This window comes from Mustela nivalis, assembly GCF_964662115.1.
Source record: "Mustela nivalis genome assembly, chromosome: 16".
In the NCBI taxonomy this organism is placed as follows: domain Eukaryota; kingdom Metazoa; phylum Chordata; class Mammalia; order Carnivora; family Mustelidae; genus Mustela; species Mustela nivalis.
Genome location: NC_139035.1, coordinates 19088343 through 19108050, shown reverse-complemented (window position 1 = coordinate 19108050; position 19708 = coordinate 19088343). Strand labels below are relative to the sequence as shown.

General features: G+C 38.0%; 1 protein-coding gene across 42 annotated transcripts in view; it reads right to left on the bottom strand.

Moving 5' to 3' along the window:
* The window catches only part of SMG7 (SMG7 nonsense mediated mRNA decay factor), a 92150-nt gene that overhangs the window by 54833 nt on the left and 17609 nt on the right, over nt 1–19708 (bottom strand). For 14 of the 42 annotated variants that reach the window (XM_082702899.1, XM_082702923.1, XM_082702918.1 and 11 more), the window contains exon 2: nt 1109–1247. The exons of 24 other annotated variants lie outside the window; for them this stretch is intronic. In XM_082702899.1, coding sequence (XP_082559025.1) covers nt 1109–1224 — 116 coding nt within the window. In that variant the 5' untranslated portion in view covers nt 1225–1247. The remainder of the gene's footprint in view (nt 1–1108; nt 1248–19708) is intronic. 4 more of the 42 variants (XM_082702894.1, XM_082702924.1, XM_082702922.1 and 1 more) reach the window with 1 other exon arrangement.

Sequence of the window (19708 nt, the reverse complement as noted above, 5' to 3'; positions counted from 1 at the left end):
CCCCGCATCGGGCTCTCTGCTCAGCGGGGAGCCTGCTTCCTCCTCTCTCTCTGCCTGCCTCTCACCCTACTTGTGATCCCTCTCTGTCAAATAAATAAATAAAATCTTAAAAAAAAAAAAAAAAGAAAAGAATTAACTTAAAAAAAAAGAATTAACTAATAGCTTAATAATAAAGAATTCAATCATTTAGTATTTGCTAGGTGCTGTTTACATGCTTTCGTATTTTATTAAATTTTTAATTCACGCAAATCTATCAGATAAGTCCTGAGTTTATCCCCATAATGGACAAGGAAACAGGGGCACAGAGTGGTTAAATAACTTGCCCAAAGTCACACAACTAGAAAGTGGCAGAGCTTAGTTAGGTTCTACCTATAAACTGTTTCCAGAGTTCTTAAGCACTGCAAAACAAAGCAAGTTCTTCTGGAATGGACTGGCTACAGGTGTCTTTGTCATGGTTATCAACTTCTAGGGGCAAAAACCACTTCTCATTTAAAAGCTACATCTCTGAGATCAGACACCTTCACACATTCTGTCATTATAAGTGTCACTGCAAGCTGCTGTGACAACAGTTTCTAACTCACCAGCATGCAATCATAGACCTATCTCCACAGGCCTCTGGGAGGCTGGACTGTAGCCATGGAGACAGAGAGAACTAAGTAAGAGCTGATGCTCCCTGCACTCAAATGAACTGTTATATATGAAACCCAAAACACAGGAATTAACATACTAAAGGACAATCTGTAAGATGGATCACATGACCCTAATGACCCAATGCTTATCATGAATATTCAGAGAGTCTCATATATAAACATAAAAATGTCTTAGATGTCAGTAAATGTTTAAAAAATTTCCTTCAACTACAAGATATAAATGCTCATGACAAAGTAAACATATGCCAAAGGTCTCATGAAGTCACATAAATTAAAAAAATAAAAATAAAAATAAAAATAAAAAATCTTAGCATTCCCATCTCCCATCCTGGCCTATAGCAAATGCTTCGCCAAGTCTCTAACTCTTTCATTAGTGCTCACAGAATAAGCATACTATATAACATACATCTCTAAAAGGAGTACAAACATGTAGAAATCCCTTGTAATTTTTATCCTACCTAATATTACTTGATTTCAGATGCTCCTCTGATTTCAAGTTTCCGGTCCTCATCTGGGACTTAAATGAAACGTTTTCTCCCACAATGACTATCTGCAAGAACATCCAATTTCTCATAAGGAAGAATGGTTTAAGACATTCTAGACAGAGGAGAGGAGGAAAATATGAGTTAACCCACAATAACAGAGAACTCCTTTGAAAAAAAATTAAATTATTTTCTCTTTATTTGAAATGATTTAATGTCAAAGTCAAATGAAAAAATACTTTTTTCTTTCTGTATTAAGTTTCTTGAAATACACATTTTAATATGCTGGTTTGTATACTTCTAATATTCTAGATTTATATCTAAGTATTATCTAATCTCCTTCTCTCTCTGAAAGCTGACTGATCTCTATAAGGCAAACAAATACCAGTTACCCAGCAGGGTTTTTGTAGTTCCAAGGTGAGAGTGTCCTGCAGAACACAGAAGCAGAATGGCTGGTGTGAACTATACTGTTTACCAATGGAAAAACATGTAAAGCAATTAAACCACAATTATAGGTGGTATGAATGATGTTTAAATTGTAAGGTCAACTAAAAAAATCAGGCTTTTAGATCTTTATTCACTCACTGAACAACGATTTGGTCATGTCTATGTACTAGATACACTGTGAAGGACTGGGTATACAATGATGAAAAAAACAAATATGGTGCCTTCCATGGATTTAAAATATAATGTGGACATAGATCCACAAGGAAGGAGGAGGCAATAAAGGGTAGTGATTAAAAGCATGGGTGTGTGTGTCACACAGTTTGCATTTAATGGCATGCTGGGAATAAGTCAAGCCACAGTAAAACATAGCAAAATTTCTTAGGGACATCAATTTAACTCAAAGAAATGAACAAAGTTAAGTAAATATTATTGGCTGCTGATACCTGCTTACACATACAATTACTATGTGGCAGATTCTGTGCTAAATGTTCTACACACATGATCTCAAAGAATGGGAGTATAATGTAATAATAGTTAAGTATAGTCTTATATTCAGACTGTGCATTCAAACCAAGCTCTGCCAACAACTAGCTCTGTAACCTTAGGAAAATCACTTCTCTATGCCCTAGTTTTGTTAGAAGTTAAGAAGGAGATAAATAAATGTACCTACCTCATTGAGAAGTTTTGAGGATTAAATGAGGTAACAGAAATAAAGCACTTAGGACTGTTCCTTGTAAGCCCTCAAAAAATATTAGGCATTTTTGTCATTGTTATCGTTATAGTTATTCGTCTTCCCAACAATCCTAAGATGTAAGTGCTATTATTATTCTCATTCTATAAATTAGGAAACTGAAGCTAAGAACTACACTAATCAATTCTAGAATAAAAGACAAGGTTATTCACAATATTTAACAACAGAACACAAGTCTTAAGAGAAATTTCAAACATGCAGGAGATCCGTGTGGACTTCGTCCCCTCACTTCGGAAGCAGATATTCAACCTCCAGTGACTTTAGTTGTACTTTAGTGGAAGACTGAGAAAATACATGATAAAACCCAAGCTCCTTAGCATAGCATGTGAGGTCCCACAGGTCCCCGCTTTATACTTTATGACCTAATAAAACTAAATTATTTTTAGTTCTTAGCTACTTTGTTCCTCAGTATCTCTACTCATGCTCCTTCACTCAGCCTGGAACACCGTCCTCCTTCCCTCCTCACCTGGTTAACGCCTTCTCTTATTTAAAACTCAGCAACTTCTACACAATGCCTTTGGCTTGGCCAAGCACTCCCAGTGCATCTTAACGCCCACTTCTATCTTAGCACCCAGCGCTAGGAGGAAGTTATTTCCCCCACTAAAGACTATTCTGCACAACTCTGTATACCTGGTGCCTAGTTATGCCTGCCAAACTAAAGTGTATAAAGCAAATTTATGTTAATTTGGGCTACATGGTCTCTCAAAAGGCTAAGACACTAAAAATTCGGTTTCTCAAAACTGACAGTAGTCTCAAAAGTCTTCCAGGAAAACAACTTCTAAGGTTTTTTTCACCTGATAACCAGGAATAACGTACTTCCTTCTAGGTTCAGAAAATCTATTATTTTATACAGTCTGTTAGAAAAATCCATGATCATTTTCTTGGCTATCTGATATTCAGATTGTTTTCCACACACTAGAATCTATATAGTACAGACAATACAGTATATATCTATATAGAAGTGGCTTAGTCAGTTAAGCATCTGCCTTGGCTCAGGTCATGATCTCAGGGTCCTGGGATCAAACTGAAATCTGGCTCCATGCTCAAGGGGAGTATGCTTCTCCCTCTGCCCCTTCGCTTGCTAGGTGCACACATGTGCTCTCTCTCAAATAAATAAATCTTAAAGGAAAAAAAAAGATAAAATTTGAAACCTCCATAGGATATGGATAAAGTCAATAACCCAAGTGCGCTGAACAAGAAATTAAGGTTAAGGCTAACAGAATTTAAATTTAAAAAAAGAAAAAAAATTTAGAGTAAACCATCAACAACTGGATGGCTATTTCCCCCTCATCTCAATTTCTACATTAGATGAGATATGCCAAAACAATGGTTTTCGACTCTACCAAACCCAATGCCTTTGGAGAAAAAAAAATGCATTCTATGTAACAATGCTGTACCTTATGGAAATAAAACACAAGATAATATTATATTTCTTATTTAACACAGAAAAAGTGAAAACTAAATGCCTTTTAGGGTAAAAAAAAAAAAAGGAAAAATAAAGGAAAGCATTTTTAAAAAAAATTTATTTACTTATTTGAGAGACAGAGAGAACATGAGTGGGAGGGGCAGAGGAAGGAGACAGAACCTCAACACCAAGCACAGAGCCCGATGCAGGGTTTCATCTGAGAACGCTGAGATCACAACCTGAGCTGAAACTGAGAGCAGGATGTTCAATGGACTGAGACACTCAGGTGCCCAAAAGGAAAGCAATTTTTAATAAAATTAGCATCTAAAAATATAAAAGATCAGGTAAGACTACTTTTGAAGACATAATAAAGTAAATGCTTGCATATACTTATAATGGTAAGAGAAGTTTAACAGAATACCAAAGACAGAAAAACAAAAGCTAAAATATGAGTAGACACTAGAATCAAAATACATATTAATGTAGTAACAGATTAGATTCATTGGAAAGGACAATGAGAGAAAAAAATTACATCAGGGCAACCCAAGACAAAGTACAGAGTTGATCTGAAGTAAACAAGTATGTGACTACATGCTTTAAGAAGTGACATGAAACAAAAATTAGATTTAAAAAATAAAAAAGAGCAAACAGCCAAAATAATGTAAAACACCATACTAGTTAAACAAAAGTAAAGTACTACTTCCTGATGTGGAATGGGGATGATACACAAAATGGACAAGTTAATTAACTCAGCTAGCAACAAGATACCGTCTGACTTAACTAAATCAAAGAATCTAGGCGTGCCTGGGTGGCTCAGTCGGTTGAATGCCTGCCTTTGGCTAGGGTCATGATCCTGGGCCCTAGAAAAAAATCCCAGATCTGGCTCCTTGCTCAGCAGGAAACCTGCTTCTCCTTTTGCCTGCTGCTCCCCCTACTTGTGCTCTCTCTCTGACAAATAAATAAAATCTTAAAAAAAACTATAATTATAGTACATATAGTACTCTCTACTTCTACATGGTCTCTAAAATTAAAAAAAAAAAAAGATATACAGAAGTCAAAACCGATTTTTCTACCAAAAAAACATTATTTAGCCTATATTTCCAGACATCAGTTTTAGCTAGTCATGTTCCTTATTATTTTCCTATCTTCAGAAAGGGGTGGTATATTAAAATCAAGTAATTTAACTGGATACAGATCATGGAAGGCATATGGAAGATTGTTATATCAATGGCCCCCAATGAATCACACACCCCCTGGCATCTGTACCCTTATTAATCTCTTCACATGGCGCCTGGGTGGCTCAGTGGGTTAAAGCCTCTGCCTTCAGCTCAGGTCATGATCCCAGGGTCCTGGGATCGAGCCCCACATCGGGCAGGGAGCCTGCTTCCTCCTCTCTCTCTCTGCCTGCCTCTTTGCCTACTTGTGATCTCTGTCTGTCAAATAAGTAAATAAAATCTTTAAAAAAAAAAATTAATCTCTTCACATACTGACCATAGGCTGAACACATGACTTACTTTGGCCAATTGGACTTCACCAAATGTAACAGAAAGAGGCTGATAAGCACTTGTGCATTTGAGCCTGCCCTTTTGCTAACACCATCATCATGTTATAAAGCCAAGGACAACATACCACTTGGAACAAGGAGACCCAGTTTTCCCACCTATCACAGTCATCTCAGCTGAGGGTCCAAACAGTTGAGTGAGGTTGTCTTGGGCCATTCAGGTCAGGCTCAGCCACTGGCTGACTGAGTCATCCAACAGAATTAACTGGCTCGGTCCAGTAGACAGCAATATAGACAGCTATCATCAGACTTTGGCCAACAACGTTTTACTGAGTGAAGGGAAAAGGGGTGGGGATAAAAAAATGATTCCTGGCCAGCTAGAAGGGTGGACTAGCCATTTACTAACAAAAGGAAGATGATACAAGTAGGTATATGGAGAAGAGTCCATTTTGGGATAATAGTGCTTGGCACATGATATTACATAAGCTCTTGCTATTGTGCTTGATAACAATGATAATTCTGAGATGGTTATTATACATCCAACAGAATGAACTGACAGGTAGTTAGAGTCTGGGGTTTAAAGGAAAGGTATGGACTGCAGATATTCATTTGGGAGTCATCAGTATACAGGCATACTTGTTTTATTGTGCTTTGCTTTACTGTGCTTCACAGATGCTGAAGTTGTAAACAATAGAAGGTCTGTGGCAACCCTGTGTCCAAGAAGTCTACTGGTACCCTTTATCCAATAGCATTTGCTCACTTCATGTCTCTGTGTCACATTTTGTAATTCTCACAATATTTCAAATTGTTTAATAATATTATTATTATACTTGTTATGATATTCTGTGAACAGTGATTTTTGACATTATTGCAACTGTTTGGGGGCACCACAAACCATTCCCATATAAGATAGCGAACTTAATGAATGTTGTGTGCGTTCTGACTGCTCCACCAATCAGCCACTCCCCCATCTCTCTTCCTTTCCTTGGGCTTCCTTATTACCTGAGACACAGTACTGAAATTATGCCTATTAATAACTCTACTATGGCCCCCTAAGTGTTCAAGTGAAAAGAGTCACATGTCTCTTTTTAAATCAAAAGCTAGAAATGATTAAGCTTAGTGAGGAAGGCACAATGAAATTCTAGACAGGACTCTTGCACAAAACAGCCAACTTTTACTCTCAAAGCTAAAAGTTCTTGAAGGAAATGAAAAGTTGTGCTCCAGCAAAGACACAAGAGATAAAAGAAGCCTTACCACTGATTTGGAAAAAGTCTGAGTGGTCTAAGCATATCGAGCTGGCCACAACCTTCCATTAAACCAAAGCCTAACCCAGAGCAAGGCCTTAACTCTCTTCAATTCTACGCAAACTGAGAGAGGTGAGGAACTGCATACGAAAAACCTGAAAGCTAGCAGAGGTTGGTTCATGAGGTTTCAGGAGAGAAGCCATCTCCATAAAATAGAAATATGAGGTGAAGGAGCAAGTGTTGATACAGAAGCTACACTGAGTTATCCAGAAGACGTAGCTAAGATAATTCATGGAGGTGGCTAAACAACAGACTTTCTGTGTAGACAAAACAATCTTGTATCAGGAGAAGATACCATCCTGGACTTCATAGCTAGAGAGGATAAGTTAGTGCCTGGTTTCATAACTTCAAAGTACAGGCTGACTCTCTTGTTAAGGGATAATGCAGCTGGCAACTTTAAGTCGAAGCCAATACTCATTTCCCATTCCCAAAACCCTAGGGCCCTTAAAACTATGCTAAATCTCCTCTGCCTGTGTGCTCTATGAACGAAACACCAAAGCCTGGATGACAGCATATCTGTTTTCAACACGGTTTACTGATATTTTAAACCACCACTGAGACCTACTGCTTAGGAAAAAAGAGTCCTCTCAAAATATTACTGCACAATAATAATAATATACCTGGTCACCTAAGAACTTCAATGGAGATGGACAAGATTAACATTGTTTTCATGCCTGCTGACACAACCATCTTTTCTGTAGTCCATGGATCAAAAAGTAATTTAGATTTTCAAGACTTTGTATTTAAAAAATACATTTCAGGGTCACCTGGGTGGCTCAGCTGGTTAAGTGTCTGCCTTTATTCAGGTCATGATCCCAGGGTCCTGGGATTAAGCCGGGAGTCTATTTCTCCAACTGCTTGTACTATCTCACACTCTGCCAAAGAAATAAATAAAATCTTAAAAATAAATAAAAAAATTTTTTTGTAACGCTATAGCTGCCATTGATAGTGATTCCTCTAATGCATCTGGGCAAAGGCAACTGAAAACCTTCTGGAAAGGATTCCCAATTCTTGATGCCATTAAGAGCATTCAAGGTTAATCTGAAGAGGTCAAAATATCAACATTAACAGCATTTGGGAAGAAGCTGATTCCAATCCTCATGGATGACTTTGAGGAGCTCAAGACTTCAGTGGAGGAAGTGACTGCAGAAGTGGGGGAAAGAGAATGAAAATTACATGGAGCCTGAAGATGTGAGTGAATTGCTATCATCCACTGATAAAGCTTGAATGGATGAGGAGTTTCTTCTTACGGGTGAGCAAAGAAAGTAGTTTCTTGAGATGGACTCTACTCCTGGTGAAGATGCTTTGAAGACTGTTGAAATGACAAAAAAAGGATTTAGAATATTACATAAACTTAGCTGATAAAGAAACTGCAGGGTTTGAGAGGACTGACTCCAACTTTGGAAGAAGTTCTACTATAGATAAAATGCCATCAAACAGCACTGCATGCCACAGATAACTCATCTGGGAAGGAGTCAGTTGATGTGGTCAACTTCACAGCCTTAATTTTTTTTTTTTTTTTTAAGATTTTATCTATTTGGCAGAGAGAGAGCACAAGCAGGGGAGCAGTAAGCAGAGGAAGAGGGAGAAGCAGGCTTCCTACAGAGCGGGAGGCCTGATGAAGGGCTCAATTCTAGGATACTGGGATTAGGACCTGGGCTGAAGGCAGACGCTCAACTGACTGAGCCACCCAGGTGCCCCTTCACTGCCTTATTTTTAAAAATTTCATTTACAACTCTGTATCATATTAAAAAATCAAATTACCAGTTCACTGGACAACAGACCCCAAGAAGTTAAGAGTTCATATCAAATCTGGCTCATATCAATTATATAAAAAAAATGTGAAGAAATGACAGAATAGCTTTCAAATTTGATGAGTTACAAACTCAGAGATCTAAGATGCTCAACAAAACTTGAGCATTTAAACACAAAAAAAGACCATACAAAGACACTGTAATCAAATGGCTGAAATTCAATGATAAAAAGAAAATTTTCAGAGCAGGGAGAGAAAAAGGATCCATTATATAAGGAGGAATAAAGATAAGACTAATGCCCATATTCTCAGAAAAAAATGTAAGCCAAAAAATAATGAAGTAAAACTTCAAAATATTGGGAGGGGGAGAAGGATAAGCCCTTATCAAACCTATAATTATATGTCCAGCAAAAATACCCTTTAAAACTGAAGGTGAAATAAGGACAATTTCAGAAACACAGAAGCTGAGGAAATTTGATGCCAGAAGATCAATACCATAAGGAATATTTTAAAAAGGAAGTTCTTGAGGCTAGAAAGAAAGATACCACACAGAAACCTGGAACTACACAAAAAGATAATAAATGCCAGAAATGAAAAGTATGTAAGTAAATATAAAATAATGTTTTTCTCCTTGTTTTTTAATTTCCTTAAAAGTTAACTAACTTTTGGGGTACTGGGTGGCTCAGTTGTTAAGCATCTGCCTTCGGCTCAGGTCATGATCCCAGGGTCCTGGGATCAAGTTCGTCATAGGGCTCCCTGCTCAGCAGGAAGCGTGCTTCTCCCTTCCCCCTCACCCCTGGCTTGTGTTCCCTCTCTTGCAGTCTAATAAATACATAAAATCTTAAGCAAAAAACAAAAATAACATGTACTTTAGGGTTTAAAACAAATAAAGGGGAAAAAAAGGGTGGTGCCCAGCTGGCCCACTTGGAAGAGCATGCAACTCTTGATATCAGGATCTTGAATTCAAGCCCCACGCTGTGTAGAGATTACTTAAAAAAAACTAAATAAAAAATAAATGACTTTAGAAGTGTGTAAACCTGGTGATTCACAGACCTGTACCCCTGGGGATAAAAATATATGTTTATAAAAAATAAAAAGTTAAAAAATAAATAAATAAATAAATAAATAAATGACTTTAAAACAAAAAAGAGGGCACCTGGGTGGCTCAGCAGGTTAAGCATCTGACTCTTGACTTTGGCTAAGGTCATGATCTCAGGGTTGTGAGATCAAAGCCTGCATCAGACCCTGCACTAGGCATGAAGTCTACTTAAGATTCTCTCTCTCCCTCCATCTCTGCCCCCCCCCAAAACAAACTAACAAAATAAAAATGAAAATGTAACAGTACAAACAGAAGGAGAGGGAGATATAATTACACCACTTAAGATTTTATATTATACTTAAAGTGGAATATATAAAAATGCGTATTATAAACCACAGAGAAACCAAAAGAGGATTATTAGAGGATACCTAATAAACAGGAGAAATAAAATAAAAAGAGACAGAGAAAAGAAAAATAGATAAATCTATAATTATTTGGAGAGTTCAAAACTCCTCTCTCAATAACAGACAACTAGGCAGAAAGTGGGCAGAAAATTGGCAGAATTAGACCAATACTATCAACCAAACATCTAACTGGCATTTCTAAAACACTTTACCCAACAGAAGAATACACGTATTTTTCAAGTGCATATCCATCCAGCAAGAAAGACCATATGTGAATCACAAATTAATCTTCAGAAATTTAAAAGAATCAAAACCACAGAACTACCAATCAATACAGAAAGACAGCTGGAAAATTCCTCACCTATTTGGAAATGAAATAATACATTTCTTAATAATCATGGAGCAAAAGAAGAAATCACAGAGGAAATGGGAAAATATCTGAAACCAAATGAAAATGGAAACATAATGTGTAGGACGCAACAGGCAGTGCTCAGAGAGCTCTTTATAACTTTAAATGCCTAAATGAAAATAAAAAAGGTCTTAAGGCATTAATCTACCTTAAACTATAAAAGTATATATATATATATTTTTTTAAGATTTTATTTATTTATTTGACAGAGAGAAATTACAAATACACTGAGAGGCAGGCAGAGAGAGAGAGAGAAGGAAGCAGGCTCCCTGCTGAGCAGAGAGCCCGATGCAGGACTCGATCCCAGGACCCTGAGATCATGACCTGAGCCGAAGGCAGCGGCTTAACCCACTGAGCCACCCAGGTGCCCTATAAAAGTATATTAAACCAAAATTAAGTAGAAGAAAATAACGAAAAGCAGAAAACAAAAACCAGAAAACAAATAAAAGCTCACTTCAAAAAGATCAACATAATTCCCCTCAAACTAATCTATAGTTAGAATACAATTCCAATCAAAACACTAGGAGGCTGTTTTTGGTAGAAACTAACGGACAGGTTGGCTTTAAAATTTATCTGGAAATGGAAAAACTGAGAATAAACAAAACAATGTTCCAAAAGAATAAATGTGGGAGAACTTACACTACCAGATTTCAAACTTTTATGCGGTAATAATCAAAACAGTATAGTATTGGTATAAGAATAAACATACAGATCAATGGAACAGACCAGAATACAGAAATGGACTCATCTACTCATGTACGTAGGTACATGTGTATCAGTGTGTCTGTGTATACAGCCAAATAATGTTTAACAAAAGTGTCAAGGCACTTTAACAGGGAAAAAATGTTTTTTTTTTTTTTTTTCCAAAGATTTTTTATTTATTTATCAGAGAGAGAGAGAGGGAGAGAGAGCGAGCACAGGCAGAAAGAATGGCAGGCTGAGGCAGAGGGAGAAGCAGGCTCCCCGCTGATCAAGGAGCCCCATGTGGGACTCGATCCCAGGACGCTGGAATCATGACCCGAGCCGAAGGCAGCTGCTTAACCAACTGAGCCACCCAGGCGTCCCGGAAAAAATGTTTTTAATGGTAGTGCTGGTATAATTGGAGATAAAAATTTAAAAACTAGAAAAAATTAACTTTAAGTGATACATCACAGCACACACAAATATTAATTCAAAATGGATCACAGACCTAAATCTATAAAATTTCTAGGAGAAATTTTTCACTAGCCCAGGGAAATAAAGAATTCCATACAGGCAAGAGTCAATAAAAGAAAAAGTAAACCCATAAATTGGATTCATTAAAATTTAAAACTCCTGCTCCTCAAAATAATTAAGAAAAGTGAAAAGGCAAGCCAGACTGGGATATATGTGTATGTATACAAACACAAAGGATTTACACTGAAAAAATATAAAGAGAACTCAACAATAAAGCATTCCAATTTTTAAAATGGACTAATGATTTAAACACTAAAAGAAGATACACAAATGGCCCATTAAGCACATGAAAAGAAGCTCAACATCTTCTGTCATCTAGAAATGTGACTCTACAATAAAATACCAATTCATACTCACCAGAATGATGAAACTCAAAGGACTACCAATACCAAGTTCTAGAACAAGCAAAAGTAATTTATAGTGATACAAATCAGAACAACTGCCTGACGCATATAGAGAGTTAGGACATATTGCAGAGGAGTCTAGACAGTATTTTGGGAGATTTGCAAGTATTCTATATCTTGATCAGGGTGGTGGTTAGAGGGTGTATTTTCATAAAGTTCAGTAACTGTAGAGTTAAAATGAATGCATTTTGATTACCTCAACTAATGTGATTTATTTTTTTAAGTATTTTTAAAAGATTTTATTTATTTGACAGAGAAGGTGTCCTACAGACAGAGAATACAAGCAGGCAGAGCAGTAGGCATAGGAAGAGGGAGAAGCAGGCTCCCCACAAACCAGGGTTCCTGAAGGGGGCGCTCAATCCCATGACCCTGGGATCATGACCTGAGCAGAAGGCAGACACTTAACCAACTGAGCCACCCAGGTGTCCTCAATGTGGTATTTCTTTTTTTTTTTTAAATTTTTTATTTTTTATAAACATATATTTTTATCCCCAGGGGTACAGGTCTGTGAATCGCCAGGCTTACACACAACTAATGTGATTTAAAAGTATATGCCCTATGATCATAATCTGATTAAAATGCATTATCTACACATTGCATAAAATGCACATTCTATATTCATTAAAAAAAAAAACTGAGGAGCATGAACAGTACTGATGGCAATTTAATACTACAAATTTTCTCAAGAGTTAACAATGACTGCCCAAACTTAGCTTTTTCTCAGTCTTCATACTTCCTGAACTATAGTGTATTGGCCCTTACTCAAACTTCAAACCGTATCAAAATCTTTTTGAAAGCCTCTGAAAATGGTCACTGAACTTGATCCCCACAGTTTCTGATTCAGCAGGTCTAAGATGGGACACAAGATTTTGGATTTCTAACAAGTTCCCAGGTGATACTGATGCTATTGGTCTGGGGACCACACTTTTGAGAACGAGTGCATTAAAATATCCCTTTATTAAACTTTAAAACTTTCCATGGGGCACCTGGGTGGCTCAGTCGTTATGTGTCTGCCTTCAGCTCAGGTCCTGATTCCTGGGATCAAGCCCCGCATGGGGGTCCCTACTCAGAGGGAGGGCTGCTTCTCCCTCTCCCACATCCCTCTCGCGGTGAAATAAATAAAATCTTTAAAAAATAAAAAAAAAGAAGAAGAAAAGAAACACCTAATCATCAGGGAAATGCAAATCAAAACCACAACGAGCTATTACCTCACACCTGTCAGAATGGCTGAAATCAAAAACACAAGAAACAAGAAGTACTGATGAGGATGTGGAGAAAAAAGGACTCTCATGCACTGTTGGTAGGAATGCAAACTGGTGCAGCTACTGTGGAAAACAGTATGGAGGTTCCTCAAAAAATTAAAAATAGAATTACCACACAATCCAGTGATTCCATTACTGGGCATTTACCCAAAGAACATTAAAACACTAAATCAAAAAGATAGGGGCGCCTGGGTGGCTCAGTGGGTTAAAGCCTCTGCCTTCGGCTCAGGTCATGATCTCAGAGTCCTGGGATCGAGCCCCACATCGGGCTCTCTGCTCAGCGGGGAGCCTGCTTCCTCCTCTCTCTCTGCCTGCCTCTCTGCCTATTTGTAATCTCTGTCTGTCAAATAAATAAATAAAAATCTTTAAATCAAAAAGATATATGCATCTCTATGTTTACTGCAGTATTATTTACAGTAGCCAAATTATGGAAATAGTCTAAGGGTCTATGAATGGAGAAAGATATGGTGTATGTACACACACACACACACACACTCACACACTCACAGTGCAATGGAATATTACTCAGCCATAAAAAAGATTGGAACCTTGACTGTTAAAACAACACGGATGGATCTAGAGAGTATAATGCTAAATAAAATAAGTCAGAGAAAGACAAACACCATATGATTTCACCCTTTTGTGGAATTTAAGAAACAAAACAAGTGAACAAAGAAAAAAAGAAAGAAACCAAAAAAGACTCTCAACTATAAAGAACATAATTGATTGTCACCAGAGGGGAGGTAGGTGGGAGGAAGAATAAGACCTTATTATCATCTGGTATCTGTTCCCTAATGATCTCACCTGATACCGATACACCTGTATCACTACTTTCCAGCTTGTGGATTTAAGTGTCACCATTACTGAAGACAACTATGAAATCAATCATTTCCAACCCAGCTCACACTATGTCCCCATTCCAACAGCTATCTGGCATCCCTGCATGGATATTTATTAAATATTCCCTTCAACACCCATGACTTTATTACCTGTTTCCATGAGAAGTGCTACCATTTCCCCACGACCAACTTCAATATGACTCTCCCTCTCTCCCTTCATACCTAATCAGTAGCCAAAATCCCACTGATTACATTCACGTATTTTCTCTCATAGATGCTTCTCAGTATCCTGATTCAGACTTTCACTGTCTTTTACATGGATTTTTGGCAGTTTTCTCAAATCATTCCCATGACTTTACTTGCATGAACTTCCCAAATATACGGTATCAAATAATTCTAAACACATCAATGTCCAGATTGAAAACATTAATTTCCATTTATCCATAAAGTTCAAACTAAGCAGCCTATCAGTATCCCCCAATTTAGCTTCCAACCTTACCTCCTTAAACCTCTCCCTTCATGAAATATGCTCCAAATGCTTCTGATTCTTCCTATGTCTGTCTGTCGGTCTCTTTCTCTCTCTATATATATGTATTTTTTTTTCCTCTGCCTGGAATATCCTCCTCCAGTTCATCACAAAATTCTTCTATCTTAGGGAGATGATATACCCTTCATAAAACCTCTTAAGACATTTCTATGAGGTCAACCCTTGAATTCATATCCATTATGGCATGCACTACATTCTAACATGTTATTTCTTCAATTAATCTCTGATTTATACTATAACCCCAAAACTGCCTTGAAGAGTACCTTATTATCTAGTCTTCCCTGAATAAATATGTTGAATGAGTGCAGTTAACAAGATAATTATTTGTATATTTTAAAAATATATATTAAATAAAAGCCTCAAGGCTACAAATATGATTTCACACACAAAAAAAAATTCACAGTAAAAATCTTTTGATAGAAACTCCTTATGGTCAATAGAAGGAAATCTAATATTAGTCACATATTTACTATATGTAACCTATTTCTTTTAACTTACAAAAGTAAAAAGCAGAAAACAATGTATTTTAATCTAACATATCTAAAACATTAGCATTTCAACATGTAGTCAATATAAAAATTATTGAAGATTTCAAATTCTTTCTCATGCTAAGTTGTCAAACTGTTTCAGAATTACAGCACCTATCAATTAAGCAGCTACTTTTTCATCAGAAATATTCGATCTGTATTTAGATTCCTTAAAATGTACTGCTGAAGGTAGATTCACAGACCCAAATTGTTCTGATAACTCAATCAAGCATAAATTCTTAAAACTTAAATTAATTAAAAAAAAAAAAAAAACTTTTACTTACAGGGGTGCCTGGGTGACTGAGTCAATTGTCTGACTCTTGATTTTGGCTCAAGTCATCATCTAAGGGTCCTGAGACTGAGCCCAACACTCGCGCTGGGCATAGAGTCCGCTTAAGATTCTCTCTTTAATCCCCCTGCTGGCCCTCCCCGCGCCTCTTCCCATTAAAAAAAAAAACAAAAAACCTGAATTATAATACAGCTCCTCAGTCACACCCGCCACATTTCCAGTGCTCAATGACCACAGGTGGCTAGCAGTTACTCTACAGGGCCTTGCAGATATAAACCACTTCTAAGAGGATCAATAATTTCAGCAATATGAAAGAGAAATATCACAAAAGACTCCTAAAACCATTTTAACTCCTAAATTAACTCCTAAAACCATTAAGATTTTAGCAGGGGAGAAACCCTCCAGAGCAACCACTTTGCTTAATAATAGAAGCAAATGTAAAACAATTTATACCAATAATTTCTTAGTATCTCGGGCTTGCTATATCCTAGACACTATTCTAGGAGCTGGGATACAGCAGTGAAGAAAGTACACAAGGTTCCTGCTATCAAGGAATTTACATTTTATATTAGGGGTTGTGGGAGGAGACAAAAAGCAAATCCATATATTATCTATTGGGGTTACAGTGTGAAACTGACTAGGGATCAGTTTGGGGAAGGCTCCCCGAGAAAAGTTAGATCCACTCATACAAGTGTGAGGCCCCTTCCCCACAATGTTCCATTTGCCATTCTTTACCAGCTCAAGCTGAAAAACGCAACAAGAATAAGACAACAAGGCCCAGACCAGGGCAGAACACCTAGCTTTTTTAGTATCCTAATATTCAACATAATACTTAGTACCCTAGGCACTTTATGTTGCACTGAACAGAATTATATATTATACACACACACCCAAAAGAATAATATAACCCCTTCTAACTTTGCTGTTTGACCCTCTGGTCTCTCTGAGCTTCAACTTCCTATATGAAAAGTTAAGAGTTAATTATGCTTATTTTACAGTCTGCATTATCAGGAAAACATATACTACATATGAATGGATGCTGTGAACTCTAAAGCATTATATGAAAAGGAAAAACTTACTAGGGGTATTAAAAAAGAGCTTATTCAACATTTCATTTTGGGCAACCCCTTTGGGTCCCCTCCCTTCTTGGGAGTTTTGTACTATCACTTTGCTTTCACTCAATAAACCTTGCTTTGCTGTCCCTGATTTTTTTTCCTGATTGACCCTCATACAATAAACATGTCACACCACTGGGATAGACGTGGGCTGTCTAATTCAGTAGCCACTAGCCACATGAGCATTTGACATGCAATTAGTATAACTGACACAATTTTTTATTTTATTTCATTTAAATGAAATTAAAATTGAACAGCCACACATGCCTAGTGTCTACCATTCTGGACAGCACAGGTATACATCAAAACCACTGTTACTGATTAACCTACTGGAATGAAAGAAGAAAGCCTCAAAACCTGCCTACCTTCCTCCATGTAACCGTTCAAAAGGCAAAGGTACAGCTGACAGCAATTTCTGATAAGCATGTAAGACAGTGAAATGGAAATGAAAATGAAAAGCTTTCACAGAACAGAGTTGGCTTCCTATCAGGTAAGGTATGAGAAAAATGGCACTGATTTATGTTAGGGTACTAGCACATGCACATCGCTTTCCATTCCTGCTCTGGCCGCCATGAGAACAGAAACAGACACGACTCTTACTCATCTTCGCATCTCTGATACAGAGTTTATCAAAACAATCCTATTACCCATGACTTTCCACTATACTTAAATCCTCTCTCTGGTTGGCATTCTTCTTTGAAGCCCAGCATCTTTTTTTTTTTTTTTTTTTTTTTAGATTTTATTTATTTATTTGACAGAAATAACAAGTAGGCAGAGAGGCAGGCAGAGAGAGAGGAGGAAGCAGGCTGAGCAGAGAGCCCTGAAGCCCAGCATCTTAATCTCCCCTCCTATTTTTAAGAAATCTCCCAACTTAAAAGGCAGAAGCAATTTCCGCTATAGATTCACCAGCTTCCCTTGCAGCTAGGGTGCAAAGAGATCAATCAGACTTACAATGAGCACACCAACATCACATTTTTTTTTTAAAGGATTTTATTTATTTATTTGAGAGAGAGAGAGAGATGACAAGTAGGCAGAGAGGCAGGCAAAGAGAGAGGGGGAAGCAGGCTTCCTGCTGTGCAGAGAGCCCGATATGGGGCTCAATCCCAAGACCCAGAGATCATAACCTGAGCTGAAGGCAAAGGCTTAATCCACTGAGCCACCCAGGCACCCCCCAACACCACATTTAAATGACAGCTAGTGAGAGAAGAGGTATTGCGGCAAATCCACCTGCGACGAGAGCAACTAAATCAAATTCCCAGTATCAGTGGTCCTGCATATCAAGTGTGGGTCAGGGATATAAATTATGGAGAGATCATGGTCTTACACCAGAGTATCTTCATAGGCTGAATTTTAAAGTTGTATACAGGCGCTTGGGTGGCTCAGTTGGTTAAGTGACTGCCTTCAGCTCAGGTCATGATCCCGGAGTCCTGGGATCGAGTCCTGCATCAGGCTCCCTGCTCCATGGGGAGTCTGCTCCCTCTGACCTCCCCTCTCATGCTCTCTCTCACTGTCTCTCTCTCAAATAAATAAATAAAACCTTAAAAAAGTAAAGTTGTATACTCCAGGTTACACAGCTATTGTGGGAGTCAGAATCATGACAATAAATCCCATATCCTAATCCCCACAATCTGTGAATATGTTACCTAACAAAAAGGGACTTACTTTAAGTCAGATGTGATTAAGGATTTTGAGGAGAGATTATTCTGGATTACCTGGGTGTGTCCAGTATAATTACAAGGGTTCTTACAAGTAAAAGAGGGAAGAAGCAGGAGAGTTAGAAGAGATGTGATGAAAGAAGCAAACAATAAAGTGATAGGATTACTGATTTCGAAGCTGGAAGGAGGCCATAAACCAAAGAATGTAAGCAGCCTCTTTTCCTAGAAAAGGCAAGGAAATGGATTCTCTCCTATAACCTTCAGAAGGAAGGACACCTAAATTTTAGCCTAGTGGGGCCCATTTCAAATTTCTGACCTCTAGAACAATAAAGTAATAATTTGTGTTGTTTTAAGTCACCAAGTTTATGGTAATTTGTTACAGCAGCTGTAGAAGCTGGGTCTCTAGCTCTTTTATGCTTAAATGAACCAGCTATTCCTCTTCCTCACATAGCTGATATACTCCCCTAATTCTCCCACCCTTAAGTCTATACAATCTACTACCATTTCCTTTAAGATTTATTTGAGTGAGTGAGTGAGAGAGAGGGCACACACACACAAGTGGGGAAGGGGCAGTGGGGGAGAGGGAGAGAGAGAAAGGCAGAGAATCTCAAGACAACCGAGCACGGAGCCCAATAAGGGCCTTGATCTCACCACCCTGAGATCATGACTTGAGCTGAAATCAAGAGCTGGACACTAAGCCACCCCCGTGCCCCCATTAGCATTTTTTAATTAACATATAATGTATTATTTGCTTCAGGGATACACATCTGTGAATTATCAGTCTTATATAATTCACAGCACTCACCATAGCACATACTCTCCCCAATGTCCATAACCCAGCCACCTTATCCCTCCCCTCCCACCCCCCAGCAACCCTCAGTTTGTTTCCTGAGATTAAGAGTCTCTAATGATTTGTCTCCCTCCCTGGTCCCATCTTGTTTCATGTTTTCCCTCTCTACCCCCCATGACCCCCCGCCCTGCCTCTCAAATTCCTTGTATCAGAGAGACCATATGATAACTGTCTTTCTCTGACTGACTTCTTTCAGTTAGCATAACACCCTCTAGTTCTATCCATGTCTTTGCAAATGGCAAGATTTTGGATTTTTGATGGCTGCATAGTATTCCATTCTATGTATATGTGTGTGTGTGTGTGTGTGTATACACACACACATATACACACACCACATCTTTATCCATTCATCTGTTGAAGGACATCTAGGTTCTTTCCACAGTCTGGCTGTTGTGGACACTGCTGCTATAAACATCTGAGTGCACGTGCCCCTTCAGATCACTAATTTCCATCTTTGGGGTAAATACCCAGTAATGCGATTGCTGGGTCATAGAGAAGCTCTATTTTCAGCTTTTTAAGGAACCTCCATACTGTTTTCCAGAATGGCTGTACCAGCTTGCATTCCCACCAACAGTGTAAGAGGGTTCCCCTTTCCATGCACCCTCACCAACATCTGCCATTTCCTGACTTGTTAATTTTAGCCATTCCGACTGGTGTGAGGAAAATAATACTATTCAGACTTTACCATCTCCTGAAGACTGAGATATGTCAAGCATTCTGACTGAGAAATTAATATATTTCAAAATGTTCGCAATAAATAGACATTACTGGTCAACATTTACTGACTGTGAGTATTGTTCTAAGTTGTACCAAGACAGGGGCACCTAGGTGGCTCAGTTGGTTAAGCGTCTGACTTCGGC